The 18,256-nt window shown below is 39.5% G+C and overlaps 1 protein-coding gene across 8 annotated transcripts in view; it reads right to left on the reverse strand.

Annotated features, from left to right (window-relative positions):
• Window positions 1-1,758: 1,758 nt before the first annotated feature.
• The window catches only part of LOC121451448 (zinc finger protein 26), a 30,274-nt gene continuing 13,776 nt past the window's right edge, over window positions 1,759-18,256 (reverse strand). For 4 of the 8 annotated variants that reach the window (XM_041656904.1, XM_041656903.1, XM_041656902.1 and 1 more), the window contains 6 exons: window positions 17,371-17,448; window positions 16,607-16,692; window positions 15,974-16,100; window positions 14,861-14,944; window positions 14,251-14,333; window positions 8,803-13,432 (listed from right to left, as the gene is read on the reverse strand). In XM_041656904.1, the coding sequence (XP_041512838.1) occupies window positions 11,171-13,432; window positions 14,251-14,333; window positions 14,861-14,944; window positions 15,974-16,100; window positions 16,607-16,692; window positions 17,371-17,448 (2,720 nt within the window). In that variant the 3' untranslated portion in view covers window positions 8,803-11,170. Of the gene's footprint in view, window positions 2,879-2,988; window positions 3,132-8,802; window positions 13,433-14,250; window positions 14,334-14,860; window positions 14,945-15,973; window positions 16,101-16,606; window positions 16,693-17,370; window positions 17,449-18,256 lie in introns of those variants that run through there. The other 4 variants (XM_041656905.1, XM_041656907.1, XM_041656909.1 and 1 more) reach the window with 3 other exon arrangements.

Here is an 18,256-nt window from a genome sequence, read left to right on the forward strand (position 1 = left end):
AAGACTAAACAAAAGAAAAAACCTCGATTAGTTGGCTTAGCAGATAAAGGTGCTTGCTGCCAGCTGAATTCAACCACCACATGTTGAAAGGAGAGAACCAACTTGACCTCTGACCACACCACACACCACACCACACACACACACACACACACACACACACACACACAAGGGATAAACTGCCAGGCGGTGGTGGCGCACACCTTTAATCCCAGCACTCGGGAAGCAGAAGCAGGTAGAGCTCTGTGAGTTCGAAGCCAGCCTCGTCTACAGAGCTAGTTCCAGGACAGGCTCCAAAGCTACAGAGAAACCCTGTCTAGGAAAAAAAGGGAAAGAACGGGGGTTAATTGATACATTTTTAAAGGAATATATTGAACAGAAACTGGGCAAATTATCAGAGAAAGCAGAAGAGAACTGACACACACCGGGGATAGGGGTCCTTTTATAGCAGTTGAGAGACATTATGGGGGCCAGTTAAGTGGAATTATATTTGAGAAGAGTTTTTTAAAAACAGCTTACTATCTTGATATAGTTGAACTTTTAACACCATTTGTCCTCCGAAGACTGGCCATTTAAGATGAGGTCCAAAATTAGAAGGTAGCCTGTTTGCTAAGAAAAAAATTTTCTTTTTTAGGTATTTACTAACTTATTATTTATGTCATGTGTGCGCCACTTCAAGCATGGCTGTGGGGGTCAGAGGGCAAGGAACAGTCAGTTCTCTCCTTTCACCATAGCTCCTACCCACCGAGGCTGGGTACTTCCCACTTACGCAGGAGTGTTTAAACTTTTTAGTGCTTTTGGGGGGAGGGGGGTGCCGTTTTATGAAGTTAATGAAGTTATAGCAACTGATTTAGGCCAGGAATCATGGCACATGCTTTTAATACCAGGATTCTGGAAGCAGAGGTGGGCAGATATGAGTTCAAGATCAGCCTTATATCGACATAGTGAGCTCCAGGCCAGCCAGGTCTAGTGAGAGCCTACCTCAAAACAAACTAATTAAACAAGAAGTAACTAATAAGGGCTGGGGAGAACCCAGTGGGTAAGAAGAATCCTTGCTCAGAAAGAGTGAAGGCCTGGAATCTCCCGGTCATCACTAGAAGGTAGGAATGGCTGCATGTGGGGCTCATGCTTATGAAGCTTTTCAGCTGCGGCCATGAGTGTTTCATTCACGTCCACTGCCGTCGTTGAAACACCGCACGCTGGATCTGCACAGCTTTTGTGCTTGCGGATTTCCACAGGTTTGCCAGGCCCGCCTTGTGATTCTAGTACTAGAGTGAGTTTTCAAGCTGACCTTCCTCTTTAACTCCTTCACTTTTTTCTTTTTAGCTTATTCTTTGACATTGTTTTTGAAGATTTTTGTTTTGTTTTTTGAGACAACGGTTTCTCTGTGTAGACCAGGCTTGGCTTCAAACTCACAAAGATCCGCCTGCCTCTGCCTTCCGAGTGCTGGGATTAAAGGCGTGCACTACAACTGCCCAGCTTTGTTTTTTGTTGTTTTTTGTTTGTTTTGGTTTGTTTTGTTTTTGAGAGAGAGATTTTTTAAAAGATTTAGTTGGGTGTGATAGTGACAACTTTAATCCCAGAAGCAGAGTCAGGCAGATCTCTGAGTTTAAGACCAGCCTGGTCTACATCATGAGTTCCAGGCCAGACCCTATCTCAAAAATAAATAAGCAAAGTCTATGACTGTTTTATCTTAAGTTACTTTTCTATTGCTGTAAAGAAACACCACGACAAAGGCAATTTTTAAAGAATAGCATTTAATTCTGGCTTTGCTTACAGTTTCCACGGGTGAATATATAACCATCATGGCAGGGAGCACGGTGGTAGGCAGGAGGCATGACACTGAATAGTAGCTGAAAGCTTACATATTCAGACTACTACTACGAGGCAGAAAGACTGAGCCTGGCATGGGATTTAGAAATCTCAAAGCCCACCTCCAAGTAGACACCTCTTCCAACAAGGCCACACCCCCTGACCTTTCCCCAAACAGTTCCACCAACTAAGGAACCAAGTACTCAAATGTATGAGCCTATGGTGGCCATTTTCATTCAAACCACATTCCACTCCCTAGCCCCCAAAAACTTGTAGCCATCTCATAATGCAAAATCCGCTTTCAAAAATCCCCATAGATTCTTATAGTCTCAAGGCTATCTCTTAACTGCAACCCCCTGCAAAATCACAAAGCACATTAATTACTTCCACCATACAGCATAGACTACATGATCATTCCAAAGGGAGGAAAGGGGGCATAGTGGGGAAGAGTCAAAGCAAGACTGAAACCTGGCGGGGCAAGCTCAAATGCCATAGCTTGATGTCCTGTGACAAAGGGCGTGATAGATCACACCTCTCTGGACCTGGTTCCACTTGGTGCAGGTCTCGACAGGTATTCTATGGCTCTGGAATCTCCAAAACCTTGGGGTCTCTAACATAATCCAGGATTCACACAGTTTGACACAATGGCCTCTTTGGGCCTCCACGGCTTTAACCACAAAGGAAGGTTCCACAACCCTTTAACTCCTGCATCCTCTTGACTCTAAATCCAGGACCACATGGTTGGTGCTGCCAAATTCTGTTTGACTGGGCTGGGAACCCTGACCCCTTCCTTGGAATACATTTACAAAAGCTTTGATTTGTTGATACTTTATTTTGTTGAATAAGCTTTCTTTTGCTACACAGAAGATTCCTTAGGTATTTTCTGTTTACAAACTGGAAATCTGGTTGGGTGGAGGCTAGCCTCAAGGGCATCACTCCCTTTACTCCATTTCACATTGGGCCTTTCTCTTTGAGCACAAGATTTGACTCCAACATAAAATTTCCTGGCGCTCTTTTTCTTCCTAGTTTGTATTTCTTTTTGTTCCACTTGCGCTTTTTCATTGTAGATCTGCGTAAGAGTGATCACAAAAACTTTGTCTTAGTTACTGTTCTATTGCTGTAAGGAGACACCATGACCAACACATCCAAAAGAAAGCATTTAAGGGGGAGTTTGCTTACAGTTTCAGAGGTGAGTCTATGAGCACCATAATGGGAAGCATGGCACGGCACTGGAGCACAAGCGAGAGTTTGCATCTGATCCACAGGTAGAAAGCAGAGGGCTCTGCAAGACCTCCTAATTCTTCCCAAGAGCGGTCTATCGACTAGGAACCAAACATTCAAATATGAGTCTATAAGTGTCATTCAAACAACCACATGCTTGTATGTATGTATGTGCACCAGGTACATACTTGGTGCCTATGAAGGTTAAGAGGGATGAAGGGTGGGGGGCACTGGATCACCTGAAACTGAAGTTACATGTGATTGTGGAGTACCAGGTGGGTGCTGGGAACTGGATCCAGGTCCTCTGCATGATTAACACTGAGCACTCTCTCCAGCCCCACCCTCTGACACTCTTATACATGTATAATATATTTTGGGCATTTTCACACACTCATTACTTTCATCTCTCTCCCAGTCGCACTGAACTTCTTTCCTCCTATTTTGTTTTCTTTAGTGACCCACTGGATTTTAAGTGTTTTATTTCTGTGTATATGCTAGTGCACGTGAATGCCCCCAGAACTACTAAAATGGAGTAGCTTTCATGAGCGCAGAAGGGGGGTAATTACTGAAGCACGGCAAATTACAGGTGGGTAACTACTGAAGAAAATAACTTCTCTCCTAGCAACCACTAACTGTCAGTAGCTCCTTAGAGGGTTTTGATTCATTGACTCCGTTATCGGCTCCTACAAATGTTAGTCATAGTAACAGACTACACTGGCATCCAGGATCAGTCACAGTATAAAGGAGCAATGCTGTGAGACTGCTCCTGTCTAGCTAAGCCCCAGAACTCAATGGACTTGTCCTTTGTCAGAGCTGAGGAGTGGATTTCTCTACTACAGACCTCATGGCAGGACTAGAGAAAACAGTCAAGAGTACACACACCCTGTAATGCCTCAGGCTCTGGCCTTCACCAAACCACTGTATTATATTAAATATTAGCCAATATAGATTAGAATGCTTCCTGCTCTTGCAGAAGACCTTGGTTCCACCCCTAGTGGCCACATCAGGCAGCTCACAGCAACCTGGAACACCAGCTCTAGGGTATCTTATGTGCTCTTCTGGCCTCTTTGGGGACCTCTATGTATGTGATGACCATAAATTTATGCAGGTACACACATATGACATATAGCAATCTTTTTAAATGAATTATTAGCAAAAATAATTGAACAATCACTTCTCAAAATAAAACATGGTCAATAAATACATGGGGAAAAATGTTCAAAATCCTTGGCTATCAGGGAGAAAAAAAGACTTCACTAAGATTCCAACTGCTCCCTTTCAGAATGGTTTGTCCAAGAAAACAAAAAAACAAGACGTAGTGTGGGTGAGATGAGCCAGAACCCTTGTACACTGTTGATGAGAATGGAAATCAGTATGGGGGCTGCCCAAACAACTGGAAGCAGAACTATGGTTGATTGAACTGTACCATTTCACTCCTGAGTATACACCAAAGGAGGCAAGACTGCATACCCATGTTAACAGTAACACTACTCAGTAGCCAACTTAAAAAGTCAGCTTAGGTATTCATTAATAAGTAGACTGAGCCGGGCAGTGGTGGCATATCCCTTTAATCCCAGCACTCAGAAGGCAGAGGCAGGCAGATCTCTGTGAGTTCAAGGTCAGCCTGGTCTACAAGAGCTAGTTCCAGGATAGCTAGGGCTGTTACACAGAGAAACCCTGTCTCAGAAAAAAAAAAGAAAAAAAAGAGAGAGAGAGAAAGGAAGGAAGGAAAGAAAGAAAAAGACTGAGAGATGGATCAGCAGCTAAGATTGCTCTTCCAGGGGACCAAAGTGGTTCCCAACACCATTACTGGGTGTCTCAGGACATATAACTACAGCTCCAGGAGATCCAATACCCTCTGCTAACCCCCTTGGGCACCCAAACGCATGGGGAAGACCTATGTACAGTGGGAAAATGGGGGGGGGGGGTTGATACACAGAATGGAGCTTTCTTTAGCCATAAAAAAAAAAAAAAATTAGGTAACTAGTAGGAAAGTGATGGAACTAAAATGCATAGTAAGCAAAATAAGCCAGATCGAGTGACCAATATTGCATTTTCTCTCATGCACAGAATCAAAGAAAAAAATCCTTTAAAAGTATGGACAAGGAGAAGATGGAGGTTGTGGGGTGCATGTGAAGATGAGCGAAGTGCACTTATACACACCTGAGTATTTCAATGTAGCTCTGAAAGCAGTGTTCTTGCCTAGCATGCTAATAGGTCCAGGTTCAGTCACTCCTTAGGAACCACAGTACATTGGGGGTAGAGATAGGATTCAAAGTTCAAGGTCATCCTTGACCACGTCAAGTTTGAGGACAGTCTGGAATAAATAAGACCCTATTTCAAATACACGTGTTTATGCGCACAATACACGCTAAGCTATGTGGGTTCTGTATCACTTATCAAAATTCCTGGCAGTGTTTAAGGAAAGATTTGAAGTCATGGATTCAGAGGGTAAAATCGATCATGACAAGAAAGGGATGGTAGCTGGAATGGTTATGTGGCAGCAGGAGCTTGTGGGAGAACTGGCAGATCACAAGTAGAGAGGTGGACCAAAATGGTTGGCAGGTAAAACCTTCCAAGACCCACCCCTACCCACAACCTTCTAAAATGGTGGCATCAGCTGGAGACTACACATACAAACACATAGACTTGTAGGGAATATTTCATTTTCAAAGCATACTAGCTTCAAACAAAATTCAAAATTATACTATCTGGCTTCAATTATACTATACTGGCTACTCTTCCAGAGGACCTAAGTTCACTTCCCAGCAGCCACATGGAGGCTTATAACCATCTGTAACTCCAGTCCCAGAGAACCTGATGCCTTCTTCTGACCTTTTGGGCAGCAGGTACATACCTGATGCATAGAAACACATGCAGGCAAAACATACACACAAAAACAAAACAACCGGGTAGTGCTGATGCATGCCTTTAATACCAGTACTTGGGAAGCAGAGGCAGGTGATCTCTGAGTTAGAGGCCAGCCTGGTCTAAAAAGTGAGTTCCAAGATTGCCAGAGCTAGTGAGATATACTCTGTCTCAAAAAAAAAAAAAAAAAAAAAAAGTCTACATTATCTCACACTTGGAATCTAAAAAATAAATTGAAGTCACAGCAGTAAATGACAACAGTGGCTGCCAATGGCTAAGATTTAGGAGAAATAAAGAGATAACCATTTATGAGAGCACACTTTCTGTCAGTAGTGTCAAGACAGCACATTCACCTCTGTGACAACAGGGAACAATAATGTACTGTCCACTGAACACTGGCTAACACGTTAGGTGTTGGTAAGGTGGGCTGTTTTAGTTCCTGACAAATGAACACTCTGTGAAGCCTGGTTACACTCCAAGAGAGAAGTCCCTGCCACCCACTTACCATTCTCTGAGAGACATATAAGCATCTATCTCCAGGGCCTATGGAACTCTGTGTTCTCTAATTTGCTAAGACATTAGGTGTCTTCATATCAAATATAAAAGATAATGTTGTGGGCTAGCAAGTTGGCTCAGCATGCAAAGGAAGTGCTTACCTCCAAGCCCAAATACCTGAGTTCAATTCCCAGGATCCACAAGGTAACAGAGAAAACCAGTTCCTGAGTTGTCCTCTCATCTTCACACACGATGTTGTCCACCCCCATCCCAAATAAATAAATGTAATAGAAAAGAACTATGTCAGGTGAGGAATATATTCATTAGTTTGCATCTACAGTCAGTAAATAAAATTAGTGCCAGTTCTAACATATTAGTATAATGCAGTATTGTATCTTTGAGCCAGAATTGCAAGCTGGAGGTGTTTGGACTATACAATGAGACCGTCCCTCAAAAACTAAAGAAACTCAATCCTGCCCAAGAATTATTTTAAAAGTAAAGCTTGTGAAATCTCTCATAAAACACCCTGTGAAATTAAACACAAAGTATTCTCTGGCCCTTAGAATGTTATGTATAGATTTATTAGATCCACTTGGTCTCAAGTCTACTCCCTTAGTGATTTTAAGACTCAATGTTATTATCACTTCAGCACTGAAGAGCACTAAAGCCATCTTACACTCTCATCATAGTGCTATTTATTCCTCTCTACATGGACATTAATATTTGCTCTCCATACTTAGTGTTCTGTTTCTGGGATCACACCTTTACAACCATGACACCCTTACCTCTTTTTCGGTCTACTTATGCCCTAACAATAACGAGTCACTTACTGGAAGCACAGATGATTTTCTAAACATCATCAGCCAGGCACAGTGGGTCACTACTGAAGCCACTTGAGAGGCTAATGCAGGAGGATCATTAATTTGAGGTCAGTTTGCGATACACAGTGAATTCTAATCCAAACCTGAATTACACAGCAAGACCCTGTCTCAAAAACAAATAATGAAAAATTATTTATTAAGACAATTTCAATATCCTGGTCACTTCACAAAGTAACTTTTAAAAGGACCGCACAAATCGTGATCAAGAATGAGTTTATCAGTGGGATGCAAAGATGGTTTATGCAAAATAAATAAATGTGATACACTGAATGAACAAAATGAAAAACTGTATTGCAGAAAATATACAGAATCATGTAACAACATAGGATATCAACTGATGGCGACAACAGTCAATAAATTAGACAGAAACTCTAATGGCAGCACAGGGAAAACAAACACCGTTATCATTCAGTGTGACAAAGCTCAAACTTGTCCGGGACAGGCGCACCTTTCCATCTATTCAGCAAACACATGGGAAAGCCTAGCTGGAGCAATTAGGGTAAGAAAAAAAAAATTTTTTTCACCCAAGGAAACAAATCTGTTTCAGGTGACAGGGTGTCAACATAGAAAATTACTCTGTGAAAAAAATTTTAAGAAACTCATAAAAGTTCAATGATTTTCAAATCAACACAAAGTGTCTTTACATACTACAAATTTAAAAGCAAAAATATTATACACCCTATTGCATAAAATGAGAATAAAATTAAACAGGGAAAATCTAAACCACTATGAACAAGACTATAAACAAATGGCAGGGTATCCCATGCACACTGTTAAAATGTCCATCCTACCCAAAGTGCTTTGTAGATTTATTGCCATCACATTAGCAAATTAAATGGCATTCTTCACAGGCTTAGGAAAAAATTCCCAAGACATAAAAAACCAAAACCTTTCAAATTAGCCCAAAAACAAAAGTTTTAGGTTTAACAGTGTGTCACAGGCTAGAGATGAAGCTCAGTTGGTAGAGTATTCACCTAGCATGCCTGGATACCCAAGCACTGCGCCAAAACAAAAATGGTGAGTGTAGTGGTGCGTGCCTGGAACCCTACCACTGGAGGCAGAGGCAAGAGATCAAAAGTCCAAGATCACTCTTGACCATTCAGTTATTTCAGAGCCAGTCTAAGCTCCAGGAGACCTTTTCTCAAGGAATAATTACAAAAGAAAAATACATAACATAGGCAGTAATCCAACAGTACAATATTGATATAGACAACGTAACAAAATAGCTTAGATATAAACTTATCATTGCTAGGCATAGTGGCACATAATTTTAATCCCAGCACTCTGGAAGGTAGAAAGATAGGTGGATCTCTGTGAGTCTGAGGCTAACCTGGTCAGTTTCAGACCAACCAGAGTTACACCTATCTCAAAAACCTTATACAAGCCAGGTAGGGATGGTGGATGTCTTTAATCACAGTACTTAGGAGGGAGAGTCAGGCAGATCTCTGTGAGTTTGAAGCCAGTCTGGAACACAAAGTGAGTTCTAGGACAGCCAAAGCAACACAGAGAAACAACCTCAAAAAAAAAAAAAAAGAAAGAAAGAAAGAAAGAAAAGAAAAGGAAAAGGAAAAAAAAAGAAAGAAAAAGGTCAAAACAAAACCCTTATACAGTCAAAATAATTTCAAAAATGGGTTTAGAGCTATAGCTTGAGGGTAGAGTATGTGCCTAGCATTCATGAGGCCACAAGTTCAATTTCCTAGCACCAAAACACAAATGCTTATAACCAAATTTTCAACAAAACTATCAAACCATAAAAAGGATTGTTAAACAAATAAAAGGAACTGATAAAAATGGATGCACAAGCAAAACTATACCACTAACTATGGTGTGTACATGTGTGTGCAACTCCGAGGTCAAGAAAAAAGGAAAGAAAATTAAATAACAGTAAAAGAAATACAGTTAGGCTGGGTAGGTTGGCCCATACTGGAAATCTCTGCACTCAGCAGGCCTGGGGAGAAACTGCTGCAAGTTCAAGATCAACCTAGTCCACACAGTGAGTTCTATGCTATTATAGATTACATAATGAGATCACCTCCAACAAACAAAACCCTGAAAATCAAATCTTAGATTGTTGACACAATAGAACTCCAAAAAGAAAGCTTCTTGACACACCAGCAAAGAATTTTGGAGCTGACATGAAAAGCATGGGCATAAAAAGCAAATATAAAAAATTAGGGCAACATCAAACTGAAGATTTTACAAAGCAGAGCAGAAAACAAATCTGAAATGGCAGGTATACAGACGGAAAAATATCTGCAAATCATATATATTACAATGGGTCTATGTCTAAAACATAGCAACTCAGGTAACTTCACAGCAAAACATATACATTGATTTTAAACTTGATAACTGAAATTAATATTTTAGCAAAGACATACAAATGGCTTATAGATTAGAAAAAATGCAAATCAAAACTTATGAAACTATCTCACATTTCAAAATGGCACATAGAAAGAAAAAAGTAAAAAGATAAGCAATAAAAAGACTAGGTACATCATTGGAATATGAACTGATGGCCATTACAGAATAGTCCAGACATACTGAATTAAAAGTACACGTGTCATTACTGTAACAAACCCACTTTGGGGACTGCATCTGAGGACATAAGATCATTAACTAAAAAGAGACAGCTACACTAGCATTCAAGGCAGCAATACTCCCAACAGTCAAGGTATGGAAACTAAGTATCCATAGACATACCAAAGGATAATTAAATGTCCTAAAACAATTAACTGACCACAACACAGCTCTACCTTGAGGACATCATATAAACTTAAACTCATATAAACAGCTAGATATGATGGCACATGCCTGAAGCAGAAAGGCTGGGAGTTTGGGAGTCAGTTTGAGCGACAAGACCCTGGCACAAAAAATAAAAAATAAAAACCAAAGAATAGTTAATACAGATACTACTTGTTACTACAAGACTTAACAAGTAGAGACTAAAGGCAAGCTAAACTCCAACCAGAGAAAGGGTAGCGGCTACCAGAGACTGGGAACTCAAAGAAAGGGGTTGTCTTGGTCAGACCCAAATCGTCTTATGTAAGTACGTAAACACTATGTGACATTACTTTAAACAGTTAGAGTCAGGTATGATAGCTTGTACCTGCCATCTCGACACTAAGGAGACTGAGCCAGGACTACCATGAGCTCGATCAGTCTAGACTACATGATTTTCATACTCTTCTAGGTCAAAAAGTGAAAGTAACTCGAAAAAAGACAAAGGGGAAGAGGGGCACATGTGACACCAAACGAAATAAGTAGTGACTGTGTTCATTAGTTCACAATGCCAGCATGGGACATATACTAGACACCAGGTATAAACAATAGTTTTCAATCACATCAGACAGAAATATTTTAAAAAGGAAAACCTATAATGAAATTTAGAAATTTATAATTGAAGTCATAAAAATACACAAATATAGAAATATTCAAAGTTCATCTAGAAGCACCCAGGAAATCCATGTGTTGCCATCCAAAACTTCAAGACACTGAAGCAAATCCCCTATTACACATACGTGGTTTGTGTTCAGTCTGTAACCACCACATAAAGTCAAAGGTAAAAAGTTATTTCCCAAACTTCAGTAAGATTTTTCTCAACTGTGAGATTACAAGTGAACTAAGAAACTTAAAAACTATGACATTTCTACATGTCTTGCATCAACACACAGGGAAACACTAAAGATTTTCATCTCCTATAGTACAAACCTTGACAGAGTTCACCGATCTTGGGATTTTGATCTCTCCCATAGCCTTAAACTCAGAATGAGTTGCTTTTATAGCAGTGACAATTGAATGCTTTCATACATTGATTATTATAAGACTTTTATAGACTGAATTCTGATTGCAAAGGATGGATCAAGGGCTTCCAGAACAATTTTCTGAATACTTTACATTCAAAGGCTTTCCCCCCAATGGGGATTCTCATGTTGATTAGCATCAGCAGAAGCAGTGAAGGATTCCCTGCATTCCTTATATTCATACGGTTTCTCTCCTGTGTGTTTCCGTAAATGCTTATTAAGGCCTGAGTGCTCTGTAAAGGCTTTTCCACAGTACTGACATACATAGGGTTTCTCTCCAGTGTGAATTCGCATGTGAACTCGAAGGTACGAGGACCATAAAAATGACTTTCCACATATTATACACTGAAAAGGCTTCTCTCCAGTGTGAGTTCGCATGTGAACAGGAAGGTAGGAAGAACATGTAAATGTTTTCCCACACACTGTACACTGAAAGGGCTTTTCTCCAGTGTGAATTTTCAAATGCACATTAAGATAAGAGGAAGAAGCAAAGGCTTTCCCACAGTGGTCACATTCAAAGGGTTTCTCTCCTTTGTGACTTCTTATGTGTGCAATAAGGCCTGAGGAAGTGCTAAAGGCTTTTCCACATTCTTGGCATGCATAGGACTTCTCCCCAGTGTGATTTCTTAAGTGTATAGTAAGGCCTGAACGAGCAGTGAAGTCTTTCCCACAGTAAGTGCATTTATAGGGTTTTACTCCAGTGTGAATTCGAAAGTGGGTCTCAAGGGAGGAGGAGTTTCTAAAGGATTTTGTGCACACCTTACACTGAAAAGGTCTCTCAGAACTGTGAGTTTTTATGTGTACAGTAAGTTGAGCAAAACTAATGAAGCCTTTCCCACACTCCTTACATTCATAGGGCCTTTCACCAGTGTGTGTTCGCATGTGTTTAGTAAGGCATGAGCGCTCAGGGAAAGTCTTCCCACACTCCTTACACTCATATGGTTTCTCTCCAGTGTGAGTTCGCATATGAATACGAAGATAAGAAGACCGCGTAAATGTTTTGTCACACTGCTTACACTCAAAGGGTTTCTCTCCAGTGTGAGTTCTTAAATGTCCAACAAGAGATGAGGAATGAGCCAAAGCTTTCCCACACTGATAGCATTCAAAGGGCTTCTCTCCTGTATGAATTCTTATATGTTCAACAAGGCCTGAGGATGTACTGAAGGCTTTCCCGCATTCCTTACACTCATAGGGCTTCTCCCCATTGTGAATTAGTACGTGCTTAGTAAGGCCTGACCGTGCAGTGAAGTCTTTCCCACAGTAATTACATTTGTATGGTTTTATTCCAGTGTGAATTCGGAAATGGGTCTTAAGGCATGAGGAATTTCTAAAGGTCCTTGCACATACCTTACAACGAAAGGGCTTTTCACCAGTGTGAGTTTTTATATGTTCAGTCAGCTGAGCAAAACTGGTGAAGGCTTTCTCACACTCCGTACACGGATAGGGCCTCTCTCCAGTATGCTTTCGTAAGTGTATCGTAAGCCAAGAACGACCACTGAACGCTTTCCCGCATACTTTACATTCATAGGGCTTTTCTCCGGTGTGAGTTCGTATGTGACCTAGCAGGTAAGAGGAACGTGTAAATGCCTTCCCACATATGTTACACTCAAAGGGCTTCTCTCCGGTATGAGTTCTCAAATGCGTAGTAAGGTAAGAAGAAGATGCAAAGGCATTCCCACACTGGTCACACTGATATGGTTTCTCTCCTGTGTGACTTCTCATATGTTCTGTAAGGCGTGAGGGTTGAATGAAGGTTTTCCCACATTCCTTGCACTCATAAGACTTCTCTCGAGTGTGCTGGCGTAGATGCACAATTAAACTTGAGCGCTCAGTGAAGGCTTTCCCACATTCCTTACAGTCGTAGGGTTTCTCCACGGTGTGGCTTTGCATATGGACATTAAGGTAGATAGGATGTGTAAAGACTTTTTCACATTTCTTACATTCATAGTATTTGTTTTCAGGGGGAATTACAACATGCTCATTATGACTTACAGGAAGAGTAAAAGCTTGTCCACATTGACTCTTTCCACTATGAGAAGAACAATGTGCCTCAAGTTCTAAGTGGTTAAGGAAGGTTTTCCCACAGTCACTGCATTCAGTGGATTTTCCCAGAGTGCACATTTTCTGTGAAACATCTGGAGTCAAAGTGAAAGATTTTACACACTGGTCCAACTGAAAAATGTTCTTTTCAGTAGACGTTTCTTTACGTGGTGGCAGCAAGTCTTTTCCACACAAATTACTCTCTGACGTGTTCTCTGTATTTAGCCTACTAATGTGAGTCTGAGGGCATGCATCTTCACTGAAAACTCTTCCAACTTGCATAGAGTTGCCAAGCACCCCTCCATTGTGCTTTCTTCCCTATTGACAGAGGATAAAAAAAATGATTAAAGGATTGTTCAGACTTGCAGAGGAATGTGTACTTGTGAGAATTCTGACACACTAAACTAACTTATGCTGAGTATGTTGGTTTACTCCTGCAGTCCCAACACTCTGAAGGCTTAGTCTACCTTGAGTAATAGTGAGCTCGTCTGATAAAAGTACGGGTAAAGGAAAAAGAAAATGAGAAAGAAAAAAAGAAAGAAAATGAAAGAGATAAGAGTTCCCTTGCCTGTGATAGCTATTTCTATCAAGTATCTTTAATTTGTATCTATTTTTATTAGTGAATTCCTAATCTACCCTGAACTGGGACAATAAGAAGTATACTTGTTCCCCCAAGGAGTATGGCTCCTAGTAGTTCAACCATGCTCTAGTGTGTGGTTTGGTTAGTACAAATTCAAATTGGTAGATTACTTATGCTTAAAAAAAAAAAAAAGGATATAGAGTTGGCGTAGAGAAGTGGAGGTTACCAGGTCTTAGAGGATTTAGAAGTGGGAGGTGAATATTATCAAAATACATTTTATGAGATATTTTCAAATAACAATTTTTTTAGAAAGAAAGAAAGAGAGAAAGAAAGAAAGAAAGAAAGAAAGAAAGAAAGAAAGAGAAAGATATTCTGGGGCTGGAGAGCTGCCTCAGGTAAAAAAGCACTTGCTGCTCTTCCAAAGGACCCAGGTTAGTTTCCCAGCACCCACATGGTCACAGCTGTCTATAACTTCAGTTCCAGGGAATCAGATGCCCTCCCTAGTGCAGGCAAAGCACCCATAAACATAAAAGTAAATTTCATTTGTGAGTCTTACCAGTTGCTTTCCATTTGACCTATCTGACCAAAACATATCCTCCTCAAGTGCTGTCCCTTTTGTCTTAAGGTGCATTTCCCATTCTAAAGTGAAACCAGAAAATATATATATAAGGATTTGCACAACAAATGAAAGGTTACACTTTTAAAAACAGGCAAAAACCCACATTATGTGGCCAGGTGTGGTGGTGCACATCATTAGGAGGCAGAAGCAAGCAGATATGTGAGTTCAAGGCCAGCCTGGTCTATAAAGTTGAGTTCCAGGCCAGAACTTCATTTATGTTTTCTTTCATATTAAAACACATTAAACAATAAAGCAAAGAAAGATTAAAGCATCTAAGTCTAAAATTTGACCAGCATAGGATATGGTGTCAGAGAAATAGTAATTAACAAATTTTTCTATTAAAATTAAATGGGATGGTAAATAGGATAACCAGAGAAAAGGGGGAAAGCGGTACATCACAGACGCTATACGTTAGCTCTTCCTATTAAAATTGTGTTCCAAGGACCTCAGTCTTCAGATTCAAGGTGATCTTCTAACAGTCCCTTTGACACACTTCCAAACATACAGAACTTGACAATAACAAGCAATGTTTTCAACAGATACTAACCTTGGAGAATTCCTTGCTCCACTATTGTCAACTCTACTTTCTGCTCCAACCAAGAGATCAGGCTGGGTTTGAACAACTGACCTCCTAAACAGAGACAGATACATCACTGGAGTTTCAGACATACTCCACAATGACAGGAAGCTACATTTCTCAAGAAATACTTAAAATTATTAACAACTCAAAATACAAATGTTTATGCTATTGATGACAAGAAGTTTTCTGTGACCCACCAAATCCACATTCATAACTAAATGCACATTTAAGAAACACCAGTGAGGATCAAGTCTGTTGATGGATACATGCACTCTCTACATGTAATCTCAGCATTCACAAGGCTGAGGCAAGAAGGTCACGACTTTCAGGCCAGTCATGGCTACAGGGCTAACTAGTGAGATACCAAAAAATGGCTGAGGATATAGTTCAGTAGTACAGCACTTGCCTAAACTGTACAAGGTCCTAAGTTCAATCCCCACTACTGCCAATAAATAAATACTATTTAATGACGTGTAATATTCCTATGACTTCATTATTAATGAAAAGTCTATGTTTTAAAATAATGTAAAATAAAATGCACTAAACTATTTCTCCCAATAAGATCTAGTAAAAATAATGAAAAGCTACTCCCCAGGGATACAGATCAAACCCAAAGCCACATAAGTCTAAACAAGCACTCTACCACAAAGAAACATACCCAGCCATTACTCTTTATTCTTACATGGAAAAAATAATCTTTATCTTATCTTTAAAAACAGATTCATAAAGATTGCTAAATCAAAACAACAACCAGGTTTGATAGCACACATCTGTAATTCCAGCTCTCAGAAGCCTGAGATAGAATACTGACAGCTTAAAGCCAGTCTGAGCTATAGAGTAAGACCCTGCCATAATACAAAAACAAGTCAAAAGGAGAAAGAATCTCAAAATAACACTATTAGTATAGTAATAGTTATGCTACTAACCACCATTTGGTTGAGAACTACCATGATGGAATAATTATATTAAGGAAGGGATTTAATCTGTTATTTCTCACTGTTCTCTGAGCTGACATCACATTCTAGAACACTATTTATTTCTGTTAGTTTATGAATCTAGAACAAATGTTGGCTGTCTCACCTACTGTGGCCAGGTTCTGGTAGTTCTCCAGCATCACGTCTCTGTAGAGGCTTCTCTGAATTGGATCCAGTGAAGTCCACTCTTCCTGGGTAAAGTCCACAGACACATCTTCAAAGGTCACTGCATCCTGAAAGAGGAAGTAACATATATATATAGAAGTCTAAGGTCCCTATAACCTGTCTCAAGTCTCAGTATTTCTAGAACATCTCTCTATCCACACTCACTCTGTACACATTGTATACTCATGGATGTTGGGACACACTCCCAAGACATTTCAAATTGTTATGTCATTACAAGTGAATTTACTGCTTTAAAAGGGAGATTTTCATCTTTATCATTTGTCAGAACACATAAAATAATAAGTATCTCACCATTAACAAAACTCAAGACACATGATTACTAAAATATGTAGATAATTTTCAAGGTATTCCCTCACCTAAATAAGACACGTGCCTTTGGGGAAAATACAACCAGGGATTTGTCATGGCATAGGTTTTTGGTTTGCTATGAAGCCAAGTCTACCTATGAGAAAATGTCTTCTAGGCCAGTTTCATATTAACTTTAGATTTTAAAAAAACTGCCAATCTTGGTTAAGTACATTAAAATAGGAAATATACTATTTATTGAACTTACCACCTGCTGTGTCTCCATGAAGGTATGTCTTGTCAAAAAACCTTGCTCTGGTGTTAAATCTTTGGTTTGTAGATGTTTTTCCAATTCTGGAATTAAACCCACAAAATAAGATTAGATTTAAATAATAGAACAGTATATCAAAGAAGTTAAAAATGTCTCCATGCTTTTTTAAATAAACCTGGTAGGCAAACTGGAGATTTAGAGGAAAATTCGCTAAATATTAATTCTGTTAAAATTAATATGTGGTGGTAATAAAACAAAAACATATCACCAGAGAGAAAAAGGAAGAAATATCATCAAAGTACAGCATGGTATGGTGATGCACACCTGCAATCCTAGCACGCACAAATCTAAGGTTGGAGAATCAACTATTTAAAACTATACCTTAATGAAAAAAGAAAGAGAGAAGCATTTGAGGCAAGTCCCAGGATATATAACTGAAACTGTTCTACCACAGCACACACACAAACAACATAGAGAGACAGACAGATGAAAAAAAGAAAAGTAAATAAAACAATAAGCTGGGCACTCCAGGAGGCAGACAGTGAGTCTCTGAGTTCAAGACCAGCCTAGTATACAAAGTAAGTTCCAGGTCAGTCTGGGACAAACAGTCAGTCAAAAAAATGTAACAAGCAAAAGCAAAAAGCAATTAACTTGAATCATAAAATGCTATTCCATGAGATCACAGAATTTTGGGATAGACATAAAGGAGAGCTGATAATGATGTATGCCACTGATCAATATTATTCTTCACAAACATTCACCTTGAAGAACTCCTCTCTGTGCGGTTACCAATTCTTTTGTCAAGCAAGTCAAACTGGGCTTGGTAAGTGTCTGACATCCTATACATAGACAAAGTTGCATTAATGGAAGAGATGGCAAACTTTTCTATGATTCAGGTCTATAATACATTTTTTTCCCCAATACAAGGTCTCATGTAGCCCAGACTAGCCCCTCAAACCTATAAATTTACTGGGATTACAGGCAGGCACAATCAAATGCAGCTTTTGGTCTACAATTCTAATAAAAGTAGTTAATTATTTCAGAAAGATTAAAAAGACAAAGCCTTATTCCATGATCCCAAGAATCTCTGACTACTGAAATACAAATCAATTTCATATTCGCATTTCTGATGCTCTAGCATTTTAATCAAAAATAAATCCTAGGCAAAAAACAATTAACTTTGTAAGTATTATAGTTCATCTAATTCAGATAAAGTCATAAGACAAATAGAATACTAACTAGAAATTATTATTCAATGTATCAAAGGTGGAAATATAAACATACATTTCAACAGAACTAGGTGATCCACATTTTAAGAAATACCACCATGAGATAATTCATCAGGTAAAACGTTTCCCACATACCACTGACAACCTTAGTTCAATATGCAGAACCCGCATTTTGACTGACAACATCACACTTGGGAAGAGGGAACCTCAACTGAAGAATTACCTCCATCAGATTAGCCTGTGAGCATGTTTGCAGAACTTTTATTTGATTGCTAATTAATCAAAAGGGCCAGATCTGTATAAGAAAAGTAGACAAGCAAGCCAAAGGATGTAAGGCAGTGTTCCTCCATGGTTTTTGTTTCAGGGTCTGCCTATAGGTTCCTGCCTTGACATCCCTTGATAATGGACTATAACCTTA

The sequence above is a fragment of the Microtus oregoni genome, unplaced genomic scaffold, assembly GCF_018167655.1.
Source record: "Microtus oregoni isolate MIOR12 unplaced genomic scaffold, Mior012 000008F_ref0000371, whole genome shotgun sequence".
Classification (NCBI taxonomy): domain Eukaryota; kingdom Metazoa; phylum Chordata; class Mammalia; order Rodentia; family Cricetidae; genus Microtus; species Microtus oregoni.